The following is a 19651-nucleotide window of genomic DNA, read 5'->3' as shown; positions in this document are numbered from 1 at the left end:
AGAACTTTCTGCTCCCCCAATTCATAATTCGATTTCCAGTAATATTTTTTTTAATAGTTAAGAGGTTACTTTTTCACAGCTATGGGGCATATTTTATTCACTAGGCTGTTATCGTGGTTTAGCCCCAGCAGGCAGCTGAGCACCACCAGCCACTGGCTCCATGTCCCCAGGTGGGATGGGGGAGAAAATCGGAAAAGTCCAAGCGTGAGAGCTCATGGCTTGAGGTGAAGGCAGCTTACCAGGGACAGCAGAACCAAGCAAACCAAGGAATTGGTTGGCTGCTGCCCACCAGCAGGCCTAACAGCAAACAGCTCCTTGGGAAGACCAACACCATTGCCCCGAGCATCCCCCCTTCCCCTCCTCTCCCCTGGCTCCATTGCCGAGCATGGCACCCTGCAGTGCAGGACACCCTTGGGCCAGCCTGGGCCAGCTGCCCTGGTGTGTCCCATCCAGCCCCTGGGCTGCCCCCAGCCCCTTGCTGGTGGGGCAGCACAGGGGTAGGGAAGGCCTTGGCTTGGGGTGAGCCCTGCTCTGCAGCAACTGGACCTTCGCCTTGCTGTCGCTGCTGTTTGCAGCAGAAACCCCAAACGTGGCATCATACAAGCCTTTGCAAAGAAAGTTAACTCTATCCCAGCTAAAATGATGGCAATTATTTGATAACATAAGGTTGTATTTTTTTTTAATTACAAGATGTTAAGTTTGTTCAGGTTAGGGACAATTCCTGGAAAACATCGGTTTTGTACTGTGGGTGACTGTGAGGGGAAGGCAGAGGTCACCACACCAGGTCTCATTACAGAGTGTAGACAAGCCATCTCAGAAGTCAAGCTAATCAACCACAACTCTGCATTCATTGTGCTTACAGTTTGCGGAGTCCCACTCTCATGTGGATGCTTTCATTTACAGGTGGGCTTTCATCTTAGCAGACTTAAACTACTCTGCCTTCTCTCCACAGTGATAAAAGTGATAAGATCTGGAAAATTTAGGCTATAATGCATTTTAGCCAGCTTTGGGTTCAGTCTTTTTTTTTTTTTTTAGTTCTTTTTTTTTTTTTTTTTAGTAAGAAAAATATTTGAACTTAGCCAAGTTAGGAACTATAGGTCATTGAAATCTAGCTTTTAATGGTGCAGACAGGTTTTCAGCTGCTGCAAGTCTACATGGCAGGTCATGCTGCTCTGTCCTTGCTGTAGCTCAGGCTGCAGTGCTGCTGATGCTTGGTAAGGATGGCTGCACAACTGGCTTCATGAGCTGCAGGGAAGGACAGGTTGACCATCACTGTGGTAGGACCTCCATAATACGTTGCTCCCTAACTTGCTAATGTAGTTGTGCTCTCACAGTCTTATTCTCTACTATAAAATTTGTTTGTGCAATGGAATACTGTGCATATCATTTAAAAACGAGATATGTACATATTCACAAGTTAAAATTCAGTTCTTCTGTGTTTAAGGAAAAAAATGTTGAGCTGTGTTTAAAGAAAAAAAAAGTTGAGCTGTACGTACCACTTGAGAGATTAGTATAACATTTCAGGTGAATGTCGTGACCAGATTAAAAATGTGCAGGTACTTGTGATATTAATGGGACATGTACCTGGGAGGAAGAAAAGTGGTATTAAAATATTCACAGGGGGTTTTACAAAGCTTGTACAGCTTTGACCTGTTTAGTTAAGTCTGATGAATTAGAAAAGAATATGGACTCCTTTTTTTTGGCCAGAAGGAAATACAGCACTTGCTAATGGTATCAGATGGGTTAAAATCACTTAAAGCTGCCATTGTAAGACAGGGAAGATAATTCTTTTAGAGTTACTAATGGAAAATTATGAAATGAGAAGCAATTTTCAGCTTAAGCAATTAGTATGTCATCCTGTATGTGAAAAACACTTTGAAATAACCAACAAGAGCAAAAAGAATTTGCATACAAAATTTGGGTCCCTCTTGGCATTTTTTTTGTAAATGTCCTTGACTCTAAACAGTACATGGTTGATCTAACATATTCAAAAAATATACTAAAGACAACACTGGGATTTGAAATCAAAAGAATGCTTCAGGTCCCCAATCTCCCTCTCAACTTTATTATTTTATGGCTATATAAAACACTTAGTTTGAAAAATATACACACATATCTATATGTAAAATATCGGCGTGTTTTTCATCTATATATTTTATGACTATGTAGTTCTTATTTGTCTGTGAAGCAGACTGTACACAGATCAGTTAAGTGTGCAAAGTAAGCTTATGCTGTGGGATTTTTTTCTCCAGTAATAAAAATCATGATGTTATGGCAACAATAGATCAGTGAAAAAACCTCAAAGGGTATGTTTTTTTTTTAAAGCCAACTTTTAGGCTTCTGAAAATTTTACTGTTATTCCCTTAAACTCTTGAACACAGCTTTTAAGCATGAGCTTTCTGTTTTTCCATGGTATCCTTGATCATAGCAGGAGGTTTCTTGGCTGTATAAGTTACAACATTAAAAAAAAAAAATATTGAATTTAGTATTTAGCTTTTATGACAGAGAAAAATGTCAAAATTTACACTTCTATCAATACATGCACACTCTCAAGCTAAAAATAGTTGAAGCTAGGTTCCTTTACGTTTTATTGGAGTCTGGGAGCTTCTTAGAAAAACTTGTTTTTCCTAGTTAGTGACAATACAATTAATGTGGGATCAAATTAATTTTTATTTCTGTTGCAATTCACAGATGAGGAAAAACATTTGGAATTCCTATTTCCTTTAATGGGATGCCTGCTATTTGTTCAGTATTGCATGAACACCGCTCTTGGGCTTTAAGAAAGCTTATATTATATTGCAGTGTCCATAAAACATCTGACAATTGTAGAGTTATTGTTGGATAATATAATGTGATATGATGGAGTCTTGTACTGCAGCTTAAACTTTTAATTTCAGAATTCATAACAATGCTATAAATGACTTTTTATCTAATTGAAAACAGTGTTTTTTTCACCCTGTGGAATAATTTATAGTCTTGTTTCTTCATTGTTAAAATAATGACAAAACATAATTATGCAGATTGCGAATGTGGTTCAGACCTCATCAGTTCTGCCATTTCTATCAAACTGAAAATGGGGGTGAAAAGAAGTTACTTCCGTAGATTAATAGACTATAATAAAACCACAAAGCCTTCTAGTCTGACTTCCTGTTGAACACCGTCGATGTATCTGAATCAGTTATTCGGATGTGGAACCCAGAATGTTACGGAGGGGATTCTGTGGCATGATTCCCTTCAGCAGAGGACTACTGCACTCTGAAGCCCCTGTCTCTGCTCTCCTCCACTTCTCTGTTCCTAGGATTTGTTTGACTCTTGGAAATTTTTCACGAGATATCCAGTCCAGATCTGATATATTTAGAAGATGGAGAATTCACTCTTCTCTATAATAATCTGGTCCAGAGATTTATCTCTTGCTTAAACCAGTCTTTTTTTTTCTAATTTGAATATAGTGAGATAAACTTTCAGATGTTACTTCTATTTATATTTCTTTCCACTATATTTGAGATCTTTTTAGTATTTTTTGCTTTCTATCTAGATGTAGTCATGTACCATGATACCATCTTTGGTATTCTTTCATTTTTAAAAGGTAAATTGAATAAATTGGTACACATTGCTTACACACACCAAAAGAATAAGAATAGGTAACAGGAATTAACCAGGATAAGTATTGTTTAATAGAAGTGCATTAAAACTTGGTAAGGATGCTAATTCAGGAAATAACAGTTTTGGCAAGTCCTTTAATCTTTCTAAAATCATGCCATAGTTATTTAAAATCTGAATGGGCAGCTTCTACAAAGAAGTTTGAGCTTTAGGCTATGCACATTGTATAGTGCATCTTAACTCATTATGCAGACTTGTTATCATAGTACGATGCTTTGCCCAGCCTCCAAGCCATTTTTTGTGGTTGTTATCTACACTTCAAGGTTGAGTCTTGTAAGTTCCTGAATGCATTTGGCTGTATTTGAATGAGCCTAGTCTACCAGAAGGTCCAGATTGCTCTGATTCTCAGTCCTGAAACTCTGAAGATCTTTCTGCCATCTCATATTTAGTTCCAGATAATTGTTAGTTCTGTTTCATAAAGACAGGGGGCAGGGTGGTCTACTCAGATTTGTTCTTAGCTACAAACAAACAAACTCAACATCAACAAAGCAAACAAAAAAAAAAATCCACAACCAAGTCATAAACAGTAGTTAGTTCTAGAGATGCGTAAATTTCAGAAACTGATGGTAGTTCATTTGCCATGAAGTAGTCAGAAAAGAAGAGTTGTTATTGTGGTTGTGTAGAGGTAACACATGTAGTAGACTGATTATTCTTTGTGTTTAACTGCTGTTTCAGTATTTTTTCACACATATTGCTGAAATGAGCCTCATTGGGTGAGTGTAGGCAATCAATCAAGGAACTTTGTAATTGGACAGTGAATTAAAATGATTTTAGATATGTATACAGTTCATGCATTTGAGACTGGAAATGTCTTGCCTAGTTATACCTGGATGTTTTGCTTTGTTCCTCATGGTCCCCAACACACACTGTCATTTCTTGTTCAGCCTCATAGATGAGAGGGAAAGCATTACTTCCCTTCATTTCTTTGAATCCTGCCTTTTTGTTTTAGGCCATAGTGTGGAAATAGCTTTGCAAGGTTTAGCTTGGAACACAGTCCTAATGCCAGAGCTTTCTCTGGAGGCTCCCTGTCATAAACACTGGAGGTCCAAAAGTACCACCAAGTCGTATTTAAGGTCCTGGATTTCCCAGACCACTCTTCCCTTCAGATCAAAATCTACCTTGAGAAGTCTCTCAAGGCTTGGCAACGAGTGGAGATGCTTCTTTGGTAGAAGGATGCTGTCAGGATCTGTTGCATTCCCATCGTCATGGAGGTGTTGGTTGCACAGGAATGCAGCGTGGAGAATCAGCAACCAACTGATGTTTGCTACATGAAATATGATTGTTTCTTATGCTGGTGCTTTGAGACTACCAAACTAGATGTACTCCTAGATGAAACTACTTGAGGATATTGATGTCGATGGGATACTCACTGCTGAACCCTATGTGTCATATTCCTATTCCTGCTTCCCTCTTGACTTCCTGTTAGAAAAAGTTGGAGAGGTCTGTCTGGCCCTACGTTGGAGACCTAGAACTTCTCAAGAAAGATGGCTTGGTATCTGAAGAAACTTTTCAAGATTCAGATATTCAGCAATCACTGTACATTTTATGTTATTTCATGTCACTGAGGGTCCTTTGCTCATGAATTAGATTCTTTGGATCCTTCTTTCCTTTTATATTTTATTTACTTATTTATTTATTGGAGACCCTATTCTCAAGAGCTCTTCTTCAAGAGCTATTCTGCAAGAGAGAGAATTATAAATCTTGTCCTTATTATGGACTTGTGAGTCATCACAAAACGTCCTGCATTACTGTACAGTCTCTAGGACAACCCTTCAAAGATTTTTTTTCTTCTCTTAAAAATAAAGTGTATTTTAAATTTTTCAATCCAAAACATTCCATCTTTTGTTTGTTTGTTTCTGTCATTCTATCTTTGTCTTTCTGTCTTTCTTTGTCTTTCTCTGTCTGTCTTTCTTGTGCTGATTGAAATAAAAAGACAAAATGGCAGTCACAACCACCAAGAATGATGATGCAATACTCAGTGCAGCCCATTACCCTCTACATGCCCCAGATTTTCTCTCTCATTCCTTATTAAGGACCATTCTCACCAAAGCTTGCTTTGACAAGACACAAGCCTTCTTGTGGCTCTGGAAGCCAGCTCTTACCCGTTTCAGATGGATAAGTTTTAACACAACTACTTTGTAATACTGTGTAAGGAAGAGAATAGAGAGATCCATCAGGTTTCAGTAATAAACTTCTCTTCACAGAGGACTTAAAATTCAAAAGGTGACTTTTCTGGCAAGTGGATTGGTTTGTTGCTCCAGCTGCCAAAAAGTATGCATTGTTTGTGAGTGTGAAAGCAGTGATGGGAACCTTGGAATAACAGATTTAATGTTGTTCTTACACTGCCATAGACCTTTTCCACCAGTTCAGCCTCCTTGAGAAGCACAATTCAAATCATTTTGGCCTTTAGATTAATGGGAGCAAACAATTTGTTGATAGCCAAGACCCATTCTTGCTGGATTGTCTGACTGTGATAACCTCATTGATCATCTTGGCCCACAATTTGAGCAGAGCAGCATGCATTTATTTGATACCCAAAATCAAATATGAGGTGAGTTCACTTTGTATACCTTTTGAAATTGTTTAACAAACATAAAGACGGTGGTTTCTCCTTTTCCTCAGGACCATGGTAGCAGGGTAATAATGACAAAACCCTTTGAGTTGTACAAGTGACTTTGAATACTTGGATAATCTGAAAGCCAATGGTCTTTGGTCACCATGTCAATGTACATTTGTAAAGAAAGATTGTTGCTCTTTCTTACCCGTGCACAGGAGGACATCACATTAAAATCACAAAACAGTATTGAAACAGTTTCCCTCAAAACCAACTCTATTTTTTTTTCTCTAAGATTTTAATAGCATTTAATTTGATCCACTTGTTTCTTTTCTTAGACTCCACTGTTTGGGGGTCGTTACACACTTAAATATCAAGGAGGGTGTTGTTTTGTTATATTTGCATCAAGTCTTTCAGGTGTTTAGGCTTGTTTATTTTTTTCTTGCTGAGAGATCTGAATGTCACTGTCACTGTTGTACAAAGCCTGTCAAGCAGGATAAGAACTTACATGGAAATTATGACACAAATCTGCCACAGCTGAGTGACCTTCCTCACTCCACTTCTTCACATTAGTAAAAGCACATTCCTCAAGAGTTAGGCTGATGTCCTTGGTCAAGGTTACCTTGAAATCTGCAAGGTATTGATATGGCTCACAACTGTGCTATCTAATTATTGGATTTCACCTAGAAAGAATGCTGTGTTTGGCAGAACACAGCTGAGATTGCAGTTTGTGAAAAGGGACTTTGAGACCCATCATCAGATAACTTTGACATTGGGGGCTCCAGTCTGAGTTACAAAAAGTGTGAATGAATGCATGGGCTGTCACTCTAAGTTAGAAAAGAAGCTACCCATTAGTAATTGCAAGTTTTTCAGATGTGTAGTTCACTCGCATGTTTGCCTTGTATTTGCCTTTCTTCCCCTTTCACAGTCTAGTACGCTTCTTTCTTACCTTACATGTTAAGAGAAATGGATTTTGTGTGTGTGTTCTGATGTGCATGCCGTGTAGGCTGGTTTTGTATTCCTTTGTTGCACTGTCACCCCAAGTTAGGATGGCCATGTGAACTATCCATCTTGAGAGTCTTTATTGCTAGGTTTCTCTCTGTTTTCCAAAACAGAAACTCAGTATGATGCAGTATAGAGAAAATTCTCCTAATATGAACCAAATTGCATGTGGCAGTTCTACAGATTTCAGATAAGGACATAAAAGGTAGACAAGCATGTATTAAATTTTATCACCTGAGATAGCTTAGAGACATTTTGCTAGAGGAATATTGACATGACAGCCTTAGGGTTTCCTTAGGGTCTGGGAATCTGGTTTTCTCCAAAGGCTACAAATACACTTTTTGAATTTCAGAAGAACATTTATTTGCTTGTTTGTTTCTTTTTTTTAAAAAAAAACCTCCAAATAACAATTAATTGCTATGTTGAATACAAAGTCTTGCCTGCATATTACGATGAAGGGAAAACTATAGGCAGGGAGTTGTAATGTGCTTGAAATATCTGTTAAAATGCTAGGAGTTTGAAGGGAGGTATGGTTCTATCCTAACTGATAGAACTTGTAGTTAACCTAAGAATGAGAAGAAGGTACCCATAATGTCTTGTATTTGTGACAAATACATTTGAATAAAAAAAATCTTGAACTGCAATTGACAATTTTCTCTGAAGGTAAATATGAAATGTCATCAATCTATGACCTGTAAGAAATGAAGGAGTCTTGAAAGCTGTATCCTGCTCAACTTTCACGTTGTTTATAATGTTTTATGATGTAGTATATAAATAAGCAGTCACTGCAACTGCTGTGTCTCCGTGCAAGGACAAATTCTGAGACTAGCATGCAGTAACAGTATCAGTCCTGCTGATGTGATGCTTTGAAAAACTAGAATTGTAACTTACCACTACACAAAACAGTACAGTGCAGTGCCTTCTCTGGGCGGAATGTTTATTGCAGCTTTAGAATTGAAGTTTAAAGTATAATAAATATAATGACCAGATGGGCAAAACCCCTCTCCCAGCACAACTTGTAGACTCGATATGTAAGAAACATCAAGACAAAAACAAAGTACTATGACTGGTATTCTGTGGGGAAAATTCTTGTTAAAAATAATGGGATTTTAAAACATGTTTTTACAGTCAATAGCACTGTGCAATATACTGTAGTAAATACTTCTGTTTTGGCATGCACCTGAGAGGGAATATATTTGAGAAGTTTTTCTTTCTTTCTGTCTTTCTTTCTGTCTTTCTTTCTCTTTCTGTCTTTCTGTCTTTCTTCCCTCCCTCCCTCCCTGAACTTAGGTATAACTTTACCAAGAATGTAGTACAGAATTTTATGTCCTAACATAGTTTTTTTCCATAAATACAAATTTAATTGTTAACAAATACTCCTATTTCAGAACTGAAGAAAGACCAGTTAAGAAAAGAAAAATGCAAAGCTGCAGCTTTCAAAAGAAGAAGCTAAAATTAATGGAGGCCATGTTGGAAGAACAGAAGAAGTTAAGCAGAGCTATGGAAGAAACCTGTAGAGAAGTGCGCAGGATTCTGGATCAACAAAACATCATTCAAGTTCAAAGCTTACAGCTACAGGAGAGAATGATGAATCTACTGGAGAAAATGATTTCCAAATCCAACGTGTAGTTTCCCCTTGTGAATGCCTCTGAGATTATTATTGATATTATAGACATCCCCTTGCTACACACCTTATGTGTGTCTGTTGCCCTATTCCCTGGTTTTCCATGGAAATTAAAACCTTAGTGTAATCTTAGATAAGCAAAGAGAAAAGATAATGCAGTGTGAGGGCTATCTGGCATGAAACAAAAAATAGTGCAATATATGCCTAAGTTGAATTATTTTTATACAGAAAGGATAAGGGATGAAGCTCTGGGAACTTTGGTACTATTATGCCTATGTCAGGTATTGTTTTACAAACAGATGTGTTGTATATTTCTTCACATCAAGGACCGTACCCTGACCTGTTGTAGGGGAACAGAGTAATGTGTTCCTAGAAATGCTAATTGCATCTTGACTTTGCTGATGATTAAACCTTGTTTTGAAACATGGACAGTGATTGTTCAAGTGACCTATGGTTCTTGTGAAGAGCTACTTGGGATGACGAGATGCATCCTTTTAAACTCCATGCCTGGTATGAATAGTACTCTAAAGTATGAGGGTAAAAATAGTCTATTCAAATACAGTTTTCATAAGCAAATGAACAAATCATTACTATATACTGAATACTAAAATGTATAGAAGATACTTGAAGTTGCTTTTGATATTAAATGTTTAATTTTTTTCATTATTAACTGGAATCTGTTGACTTAATGAACAACCAGCAATGAAAACTCTCATTTATTCTCTATCACAAAAAAAAAATTGTACTGTGTGTATATACATATATATATATATATATATATCAAATGAAATAAAGGAAAAGAAGAAACATTTATTATTGCTGGGTTAGACAGTGTGCTTTGGGAGAGTGAAAAATACTGGGAGAGATAATCACAGTCAAAGGTTTTAATTATTAATTGCAGCACAAAGATATCCTGTGCTGGTGCCCAAAATATATAGATGGAAGTCATGAAGATCATTCAACACCTCTACACCAGTATTTGCTGGTGGTGCAAATCTGGTAACACAAGTAGATGTTTAAGGTGTGGTTGTAAGGCAGATCAACATTGATACACCACAAGAGGGAGCTGAACGCATAAAGGATTGTACTGAAGTATTTTAAGATGAAGTAGTAGAAAGTGTTTCTTTAATGAAAGGTAGTATTGAAATAACATTTAACATACTTTCAAAAATTCTTCAGCTGAATTCCTATATACGTTTCTTTTTGCTTTTTCCTTTAAAAGCATATTTCTTCTGCTTTCACTGTATTTGCAAGGCTGAATACCTAAGGTTAGATTCAGATATAGAAGTGTAAAATTAATGTCAGTGCTAGGAACTAAGACCATCTTCCATTTTCGCTATCAAATAATGTCTTCTCTTGAAACATTATTTTTGAAGTCGTTTGCATTTTTCTATATATTTTAACTTATTGTTAGCTAAACTAATGTTATCTAAGCTATTTTAAAACTCAGACCCAAATTATTAATCTGTAATTCTGTTTGGTGAACGGGATAAAGGCTGTACTCACCAAACAATAACATATGGAAATATGTCTTAAAGGCTGCTGTAGGTATGAAGATAAGTATGATGCAGCTCTAAAACATGATTATTGTATATAAACGTGGTCTATTTCTGCTGGATTTAATTCATACAAGGCTAATGCAAACATAGTAGAAGACAGAACCTGCAGAAAATGGTGGCTGATCAAAGATAAATGAAATAATTCTCCTTCACACTCTACTACAGTGACTGGGTGACTAGAAAAAAGGGCAAGTGTCTGGCCTGATTCTGCTAAGACGGTGAAATTATACAGCTTACATTTAGTAAAAGTGAAACTCCAAATACTTTTTTTGTACCTAAAATTGAATTAGTTGGCTCTGAAAGAGAATCATGAAACCTTACTATGCATCTGCCTGCACAACTTCTAAAAGAAGGGCTGTTCCTAGTGTCATACGGATGATCAGACTAGCAAGAGTACATGAATGTGAGATGGAGGGAAAATATGTTTTGTGCTTTTGCATATTCCAGATGTAGACATGTTGTAGACTCAGGTAGTCTGAATTCTGTGGTGTTTTCTGACACTTTATCTGGTTTACAATATGATGTAAAGAAACTCTCCCTTGACTCCATGGGAAATAATAATATTTACTGATATTATTTACACTAACCATATAACCATTAAATCCAATTAATCAGCAATGCCAGTGGCGGCATATTTGAACTTTGTACTGTGCCCCTCTCCCTGCATGCTATAAGAACTACAATTCCAGAGCTGTAGGAACACAAGAATGCAGGAAATCTGATTCTTTGCTTGCTACCATGAGCCGCCATGTCATACAATCCCTTCTGTAGATGTGTGGAGCTGTATCTTAGAATGAGTCTTGCCTCCAGAATTATGAAAGAACTGTCTTACAGATGGGTAAACTGCAATTTAGAAGACTGTTTCTAAGATTATTCCAGGTCAATTTATACCTAGTCTTGTATTTACACAGATTTTGCTGCTTCTTCAGTGATTAATCCTGAGAGACAGCGGTCAAATTACATGTAGATTTTCTTCAGAAGAATAATGCTCTTTTCTTTTGTGTGGTAGGGATTATTTTGATGACTGTTTTGCTATTTTTTTCTCTTTGATGTCATCCTTTTTGGAAATGAATGACCAGAATGATATACAGGATTCTAGATGAGACTCTGAAGAGTCCTACATTAACTGAACTAAAAGAAGTGTTATTTTTTGGAGGCTGTGAGGTTTTATTTTTGTACAAGGCACCATTTTTAATCATTTTTATTTTTTTAAATCTTTTAACAAAAGACTCTATTTCCATCTTTTCCAGACTATCTGTATTCTAGCCCTGTTTCTGTCCAGAGAGTGAATACAGCACTGCTGCACATAAATCTGACTAGTTTCATGTACAGTAAATTTTTTCTAATGCTTTTTCTGATAACAAGTTAAGAATTCCCTACTTACATAGTTTATTTTTGCTGCTGTTTGTTTTATTTTAGTAATGACTGAACATTTACATGAAAAATTGGGCCATGTAATTTCTCTGGTTTTGTTTTTGAAGGTAGGCACAGACTTCTCATCTATATGGGATATATGGGACAGTTAGCTGCAGGTAAAAATATTTGAATATTTGAGATGTTCAGACCAATTATAACTTGAAAGACCTGCCTGGAATTAAAAAGCTTGTTAGAATTCCCACTTTTGCAAAAGCGAGACGCTGCTTCTGGATCTGTATGTTGGGAGTAGGGAGATGAGAGTGTAAAAAGTTTTCAAGGAGAGCACATAAGGGGTTACTCAAGTTTAGCATTGTAACTATGACATTAAAGGAACTCCCTCATGGTTTCTAGAAGTGTGATCAACAAGTAAGCTGTAGCACACGGAAAACGAATTTGTTATTTTTAGGGCAGTACTGGGGTCAACGCAGTACGATATCACTTTCACTAAACGAAGCGCATGCGTTACATATACACATTCAGATGGTGTAAATACAAAAAATAAATAGGGGAGGAAATAGACTGCCTGGAGGCAGGTTACTTTGTATGTGATGTGAAAATAGAATGAAGAGGAACCTGAGGAGACAGATGAGAAAAAGAGACATTGGGAAGCATGCGAGGAATTGAGTAGAAGGGGGACGTGATGGAAGGTGGAATGTTCCATCATGGATGAAATATGTTGGGTAAAGGGGTAAAGTAAATGCCTCCAAATAAAACTACTAATTATGAGGAAGAGAGGGAACACTAGATTTAAACACTCAATTTAAAAACAGAGCTAACAGTCAAACAGTGTATTTTGAGTAGACATCTACAGATGAGTTAGACAAGTCAAAAATAGCATACAGTAAGTATGGACATTTTTTTCTCATGATCTCTGGATGAATATTTGGAAGCAAATATATTGTAACCAGAGGGGTTAAATCATTTGTAAGAGGATTCCATTATAATTAAACATCATTTTCACACTTTGGCAGAAATATTTGCTGTTTAAAATATTTTGTAATTAACTGAATTATTTTTTTATCCTTGATTTCATATTGGAGGGGCAGTTTATTTCAGACCTTGTCAAGTTTAATAGTTTTCCACCAAAACGTGCAATATATTTATGGACATGGAATGTCTTTATCATTTTCTCCATAAATGGCTATCTATCTCTTTTGCAAAGTACAAAACCATCAGAAAAACACATGCACAGAATTTTTAAAATTATTTTTCCAGACTGTCTGCCCAATTCAATATAGGCAAAAAGAGCTTATGTGTCTATGAAGACGTACCCTAAGTTGTCAGCCTGTCACTAGTCCTTACTAAGTCTCTAGTAGTAAGGTCACTGGCACTACTCATATGAATAAATTTAATGAACTGTGTGTGTATATGTTTCAAGGATCAGTTCCTATGCTGATAATGTAATGTGGAAGGCAAATTTGAAAAAGAAATTTAGGAACATTTGGTGGTGTTATGTCAGCAAGTAAATACTAACCATCTGGTCTCTAGATTGCTAATCTATTTCCCCTGATTTTATGGGTAGCATACTTCCTGTGTGTGCAAGCTTGAGACTACATCATTAAACTTTTGTATTGATCTTTTAAAGTGTTTTAACAGAAACATCTAAATTACTTTGCCACTTTGGGGTGAAATGTTTTTATGCATAATTTTTCAGGTTGGAAATATTTAATTCTCCTATGTGTTATTTTAAAGTGTCTTACTGAAAGACATTTTAAATGAGGATAAATAATTTCAGGTATTTTCTCTGAAAAACAGACTGGTTATCTGCAGCAAACACCATCCAGTTATCTAGAGCTGCCTAATTACTACAAATGAGATTTCAGTTTGATCCTGGTTTGAAGGCCGTATCTTTGTCAAATGTTTGCTATGTAGAGAAAGGTGTTGCTTGCATTCCAAATCTGTTGTCTAGCTTTAAAACATTTTTTAAAGAAATAGAAAGCAGCACATGCCAAAATATCTTTTAAAGAAATTGCCTTCAGTCATCTGGAAATCAATCACTGTTTTAATTCTCTTTAACTTCTGTCGTCTCGAATTTTGCTTATAACATCAGGTTCTAAGAATTTGGCAACTAATTCTTAAAATGTTTAAAATGCTAAAAAATATGTATCTGAATTTGGATTTTTAAATGCATCTGTAAGATTTTCAGTGAAAGTCTGAATTTCTGATCATATCTTGTTGTCTCGGGTAAGTTCTGAGTTGCTGTGTATTGTAAGAAAAAATGAGTTGGTGCATAAAATTAAAGGTATAAAATTTTCTACATACTTAAATGTTGAGAAGCACTTATCACAGCTTGAAGTAGGCTTGTTTCATGGAGGGAAGCTATAGGAATATAATTTTTTATGAACTAGAAAGTAAATATATTTAGAAAATTAATTAAAACTACTTCAAAAACTCTCCATGATCCTCATTTGTCTCATGTCCCATGCCTCCCCTCCCCATTTAATGATAATTAATTTATCTTTACTTCAATATAATTAGATCAAATACAGTTTCCTTTATCGACACATAAAACCTTGTTCACGTGAACTAGGTGTTAACCCTAATGGTATACTTTCTTTAAACTGATAGGAATAGATTTTAAATACTTCTTCTTCAGTTAGCTTAACTTGGTACTTCACTAGACGAAGATGAAATACACCAGTGGTAAATCTATTACAAAAAATAAAACTGTCCACACAGAGCTTAAATCCATACATCCCACCTGCATGCAGGGATGTCAGCCTGTTTAGGGCTGGTTCATGTTGGCTAACAGGCAGTAAAAACTATGACTGAATTTCACCACAGGCGAAACTGCATAATACAGATTACACCAGAAACCCTGTACTTCACTCACATGTCTTTGCTGGCAGGAACTTCTGGTGATTTGGTTTATGCATTCTCATGTGAATGAGCCATGAACTTAATTTAGATGCATTAATTTAAATATATAGCTGGACTCCTTGAAGATGTGTTGTCTGTGCATATGGTCATACTACATATGCAGTGGAGAGCAACTAACTTTGTCTCAGTAATACCTGTAAAAGCATGCAGCTCCCCACATGTGTTGATTTACCTAGACAGTTTGTGCCTACACCAGTTCATTGACTTAACTCAGAATCCCAGGAACTTCTACAGACTCTTGGGAAACCAGAATAGGAAGGTGGTTTAAAAAAGTACAACATACCTGGAAGAATTTTATTCTTAAGAAGACTTTCCTTCTGTTTGAATGTGTGTCTGTCTGTATGTTTGTGCAAAGAATGACTCCATGCAACATTCCATATGCTTTGTAGTTTGTTTACCGAAGTGTACTGGTCTTCAGCTGAAGACAGGTAGCCAATGTGCTGAAACAAGAGGAATGGCAGGGTGTGTGATGAAAGTTTAAGTTGCCTGAACATCAGTGCACTGTTCTTCAGTGCTAGAAGAAAATTCCTTTCTGATAGTCCTTATAGTCAATCATCTGTCTCTCTCTATAGCAATGCCTCTGAATCTCTTAGCAGGAGACATAGCTAGGTCTGGTGATTTTGACTTGATGTGTCAGGTGTGTGGTCAGAATTAGTCTTAGGAGAGATATGGTTTATGAAAAAAAAAAAAAAAGCATAGGTCAATTTTCTATTTCAGATTAAATTAGGATGTTATGCTAGAGTGAGATCTTGGAGTGAGCCAATTATCAAGGAAAGGCTGGTTGTGGAGGATAAACTATAATCTCGATTTCAGCACAAACCACCTGGATCACCATGCGATGACCACCACAAATGTTGTATCCTTTAAAAAGGTGAAGGAGGAAGTTGAATGTCACTGGTTCAAAGAATTAATCCATCAGATACATAAATATAGTAATCAAGTTTTACAGTGGAATAGAAATTTTAGTAGGAGGGAAGACCTTAACCTAGTTCTGAGAAGAAACTTAAGATGTCATGCTGCGGGTACTGAGGAGACTACCACACTTGCTATCAGGGCCAAATCTCTTAACAACAAATAGTGAAATCAATTTCTGTCAACTCCAAAAAGTCACTTACATTAACTGGGAGGATAATATTAAATGAAACTGAAGTTCTGGTGGAGCAAAAAGAAATTGTTCTACCTTATGTAGATGTATCTTAATGAGTTTCTATACTCATAATCATGATTTTTGCTCAGAAAGAACAGATGTCTTCTAATCTTAAAAACTATTCAGAATCTAGTTGTGAGGTGGGAAAGGTTGAAGTCAGCCTGAAGTAAGTCAGATCTGAGAGGCAGGGCAGCCCTAAGTGTCACCAGTCATGTCCCGCCTTTTCACCTGAACCTCAGGAGAAGAGACCCCCCACAAGTGGAGCAGTGCCTCTGTCAGGGATTCTGCAGATGGTGTGAACTTGGTCCCAAGGACCTCCTGTTGGTCCTCCAAGTTTGGACATTAAAAGCTTGGATGAGAAATTGGAAAATTCCTGGACTTGATTTTGTCACATTCCAAGTGCAGAGACGGTTAAATGTGGTCTTTCATTCCAGGGTTAACAAGGAGGAGAGGATCCCTCCTCACTTTGATGCTGCATCATAGGTCTTTTTTTTTTTTTTTTTTTGTGGTGACAAGGTCTTTTATTGGGGGGTTATGTTAAACAGGAATGTGCGAAGAGACTTTATTACTGAAGTCACCTCTTCAAGTGCCTCAGGCTCTCATTTTCGATTCTTTTCATGGTAACATGTAAGAGTGTGGAGAACACTTCACATGTTTTCCTGAGTTTTGGGGATAAAAGTGACACTTTTATACTGAGATTTGTGCTGTCTCATTGCTTAGAAAAACGTGCTTAGTAATAAATTTAGCCATCAGAGTCCTGATATGTCACTTGCATAGTCATGATACAGCCCTGCTCACTCTTTTGAGAAGCTGTTGCTGTCTGAGATGATATTGCCTTCTTTTTTTGTCATGGTACTTAAAACCACAAGGAATCTTTCCCTGAGATATCCATTTTCCTTACAGAAATAAAAATACACAATGCCTCTTCAGAACATGTAAACTTAGCCACTGCATAACACACATTTTTGAGCCCAATGGGACAAAAGATACTCTGCTTAAATGAGCCCAACAGGAGAGAAGACACTGCTTAACTGGAGCAGCAAGGCCATGGCAGCTTAATTGTGAATTGTAAGAATAAAGCTCCAAGGCTTAAAGAGAAACAATCAAACACAAATCTCTTATCTTCTGTATTCAGAGATATCCCTTTGGAAAAAAAAATAAATATTGAAAATGATTTTTTATTTTTGTATGTGTTTTGATATTGGAAGAAAAAGTGTCTGTGACGCAGTATGAAATTAAAAGTTTAAAACCATTCTGGCTCAACAAGGTATTCCTCAGGGACTGCTGAGGACATGCTGTCCATTTGCCCACGAGTAACAGTGGGATAGAGGTTTGTATGCTTCCACTGACACCAGTAGTGCCAAAACCAATTTCTGGGTCTCCAGTTCTTGGCAGAAGTATGTTATGTATGTTTGCTTGCAGTAGATGTTTTGGTTATGTGTATACTAGGGTTGCTCATCAGCACTGCAGCTTTAACGTGACATCAACTTTACTCATACCTTGTAGTAGGTGAAGGAGGTAAACTGAAGCTCAACAAGAAATGATTTGTATTTTCAACTCTTGTTTACAACAAAATGCTTAATTTGATTTATGTTCATAAATTTAGGAAAACGAACACACCACGTTCTGTTGTAGTGACATGCATTTTCTAAAAATACCGAATGACTTCATTTATACTGCAGTGCTATCTAAAGGAGCCCTCATTACCATGGTCTTGCTGTGCCTGTTTTCACACAGAGGAAGATGTTGCAGACTGTTTACTTTGTAAACTTTCGGTTTTGCAAATTGTATCATTCACATATCCGAGTAAGTACACACATGAATCTTCCACCCACAAATGGCTGTATTTTAACTATATTGTAATCTTTCATTAAATAACATTCTAGGTAAGGACACAATTACAAAGCCAAGTAGATGCACACGGTATATAGATCAATCCTTTTATATCTAAATAGGATTTGAGCGGATATAGCCTCTACTGGCCAGTCAAGATTTAACAAGATCAGTGTCCCTGTTTAGTTCTACGGCTTCACAGCTCCTTGTAGACTTTTTTACATCAGTATACTAGGGTGGGAAACACCATCATCCAAACCAAAATGCATTTATACAATGATATAAACTATTATATACATTATATATATTATATACAATAGTATAAACTATACAATAGTTTCTTCATCTCCCCACTGGCAAGAATGTCTCCCACTAGGGAGAAGACTATTTAGAAGAAAGGAAAAGTCATCTTTAAAGATTGGATTAACTAGTAAAACAAGGTAGATATTGATGGCTGTATTTGTCTTGCAATTCTCAATGTGGGAAACATGATCTTCACTGATCCTCTGAATCAGACTCTGACGGTTGACTGAAGAAGGACTAGCTTTTTGAATTTAGAAAACAAGCTCTTAATGAAGATTTAGCTCCCAACTGCATATTAACTTGTCAACACAAAGCTAACTATAATGTATATGATATACAACCTTCCCTGATGTTAAGAACAAAATTTAGCCAGGAAAATCAGAATGAAGTTTATATAATGAAAGAACATTTAATGCTGACATTTATATCCAGTTTTATTATTTTGAACATGTTGAAAACATTAAATGAAGAAAACTGACATTTGTGCAAGGATATTTCTGTATGATTAAAATAAAACATTTTCAGCATAACCAACACTTTCGTTCATTTAACCAAGGTAATTAAACAATGGTAATTAAACTCATAGACTTTTAATCAGATGCTGGACTAAGTTTCATTTTCTGACTTCTCATCTGGTGTATGTAACAGCAATAAGAATACTTCATTAAAGTATGCATTGTAAATCTCTCCAAAGCAAATTTGACAAGCAGTTTTGTGACAGCCACCCTTGGTTAGACAGAGATATCTGTACACCCAACTGTAAGCTACTTAGGCTTACAAGCCAAAGTCTTTAAGGCACAGATCCTTATTACTTTGTTTCACACTCCTCCTTCCTGTATTGTCTCCAACAGCAGCAAAAGCAGTAAGAGAAGTTATAGCCAAGACCTTGTACAGACATTTGAGGGGCCATTAATCACCTTTTTCTACATTCTAACACAGAATTGTTTTCAGCTTATTCATCATTTCCACCCATGCTGAAGAAAAACACTAAATTCATTCATGACGAGTTGGGTGCTCCTGACTACAGGCAGGCTGTGTGAGCACACCTAGATCTCCTTGTCGGTCTGGATGTTCATTTCTTCCTTGCTGAGCAATACTCATGTAGGAAATTCTGCTCAGATACAGAATCCTTCTGCAAAGTCAGATTTATTACATACGTCTGTGCTACTACCAAAGTCCTATTTTCTGTTTGCTATCGTGAACAGACCAACTTCAGTACCTGCTAAGGAGGTAATCCAACGCTGCCATGAAGTAATTACTTTATACTTAGTAAAGGGTGACACCACTTAGTATCCCTCTTCTTTGAAAAATAAAGCAGATTTTGATTCTTTGTATTAACTGAAACAAAAGCGTAATGGGATACCTGCAAATACCTCTGCAGATAGTTACAATTCCCATTTATTTCTAGCTGTCACTTTCAAACAGATTTTCATTTGTTACAAATGCTTACAATGTCAGTCTGAACTACATGGGTCACTGATCTTCCCTTCTGCAGAGAAGCAGGTGGGCTAAGTCGATGCTAGGTCTGTTAAGGTAGCATGAAAGGCAGAAATAATTGCAAAAGACATATAGACTTGACAACCTCACATGGAAGCTGGAAATAATTGAGTTATTAAGGGATGACAAACCAGCACGGTTTACAAAATTAGAAGGCAATTGTTGTCCTTGTGAAA

At 36.7% G+C, this 19651-nt stretch overlaps 1 protein-coding gene across 3 annotated transcripts in view; it reads left to right on the top strand.

Annotated features, from left to right (window-relative positions):
- Positions 1–9600, top strand: part of MSANTD1 (Myb/SANT DNA binding domain containing 1) — a 36373-nt gene extending 26773 nt beyond the window's left edge. For all 3 annotated transcript variants that reach the window (XM_040556408.1, XM_040556411.1, XM_040556409.1), the window contains one exon: positions 8605–9600. In XM_040556408.1, coding sequence (XP_040412342.1) covers positions 8605–8845 — 241 coding nt within the window. In that variant the 3' untranslated portion in view covers positions 8846–9600. The remainder of the gene's footprint in view (positions 1–8604) is intronic.
- The last annotated feature ends 10051 nt before the right edge of the window (positions 9601–19651 follow it).

This window comes from Cygnus olor, chromosome 4 (genome assembly GCF_009769625.2).
Source record: "Cygnus olor isolate bCygOlo1 chromosome 4, bCygOlo1.pri.v2, whole genome shotgun sequence".
In the NCBI taxonomy this organism is placed as follows: Eukaryota; Metazoa; Chordata; class Aves; order Anseriformes; family Anatidae; genus Cygnus; species Cygnus olor.
Note: the sequence above shows the minus strand (reverse complement) of the source record. Positions and strands in the feature narration are given on the sequence as shown.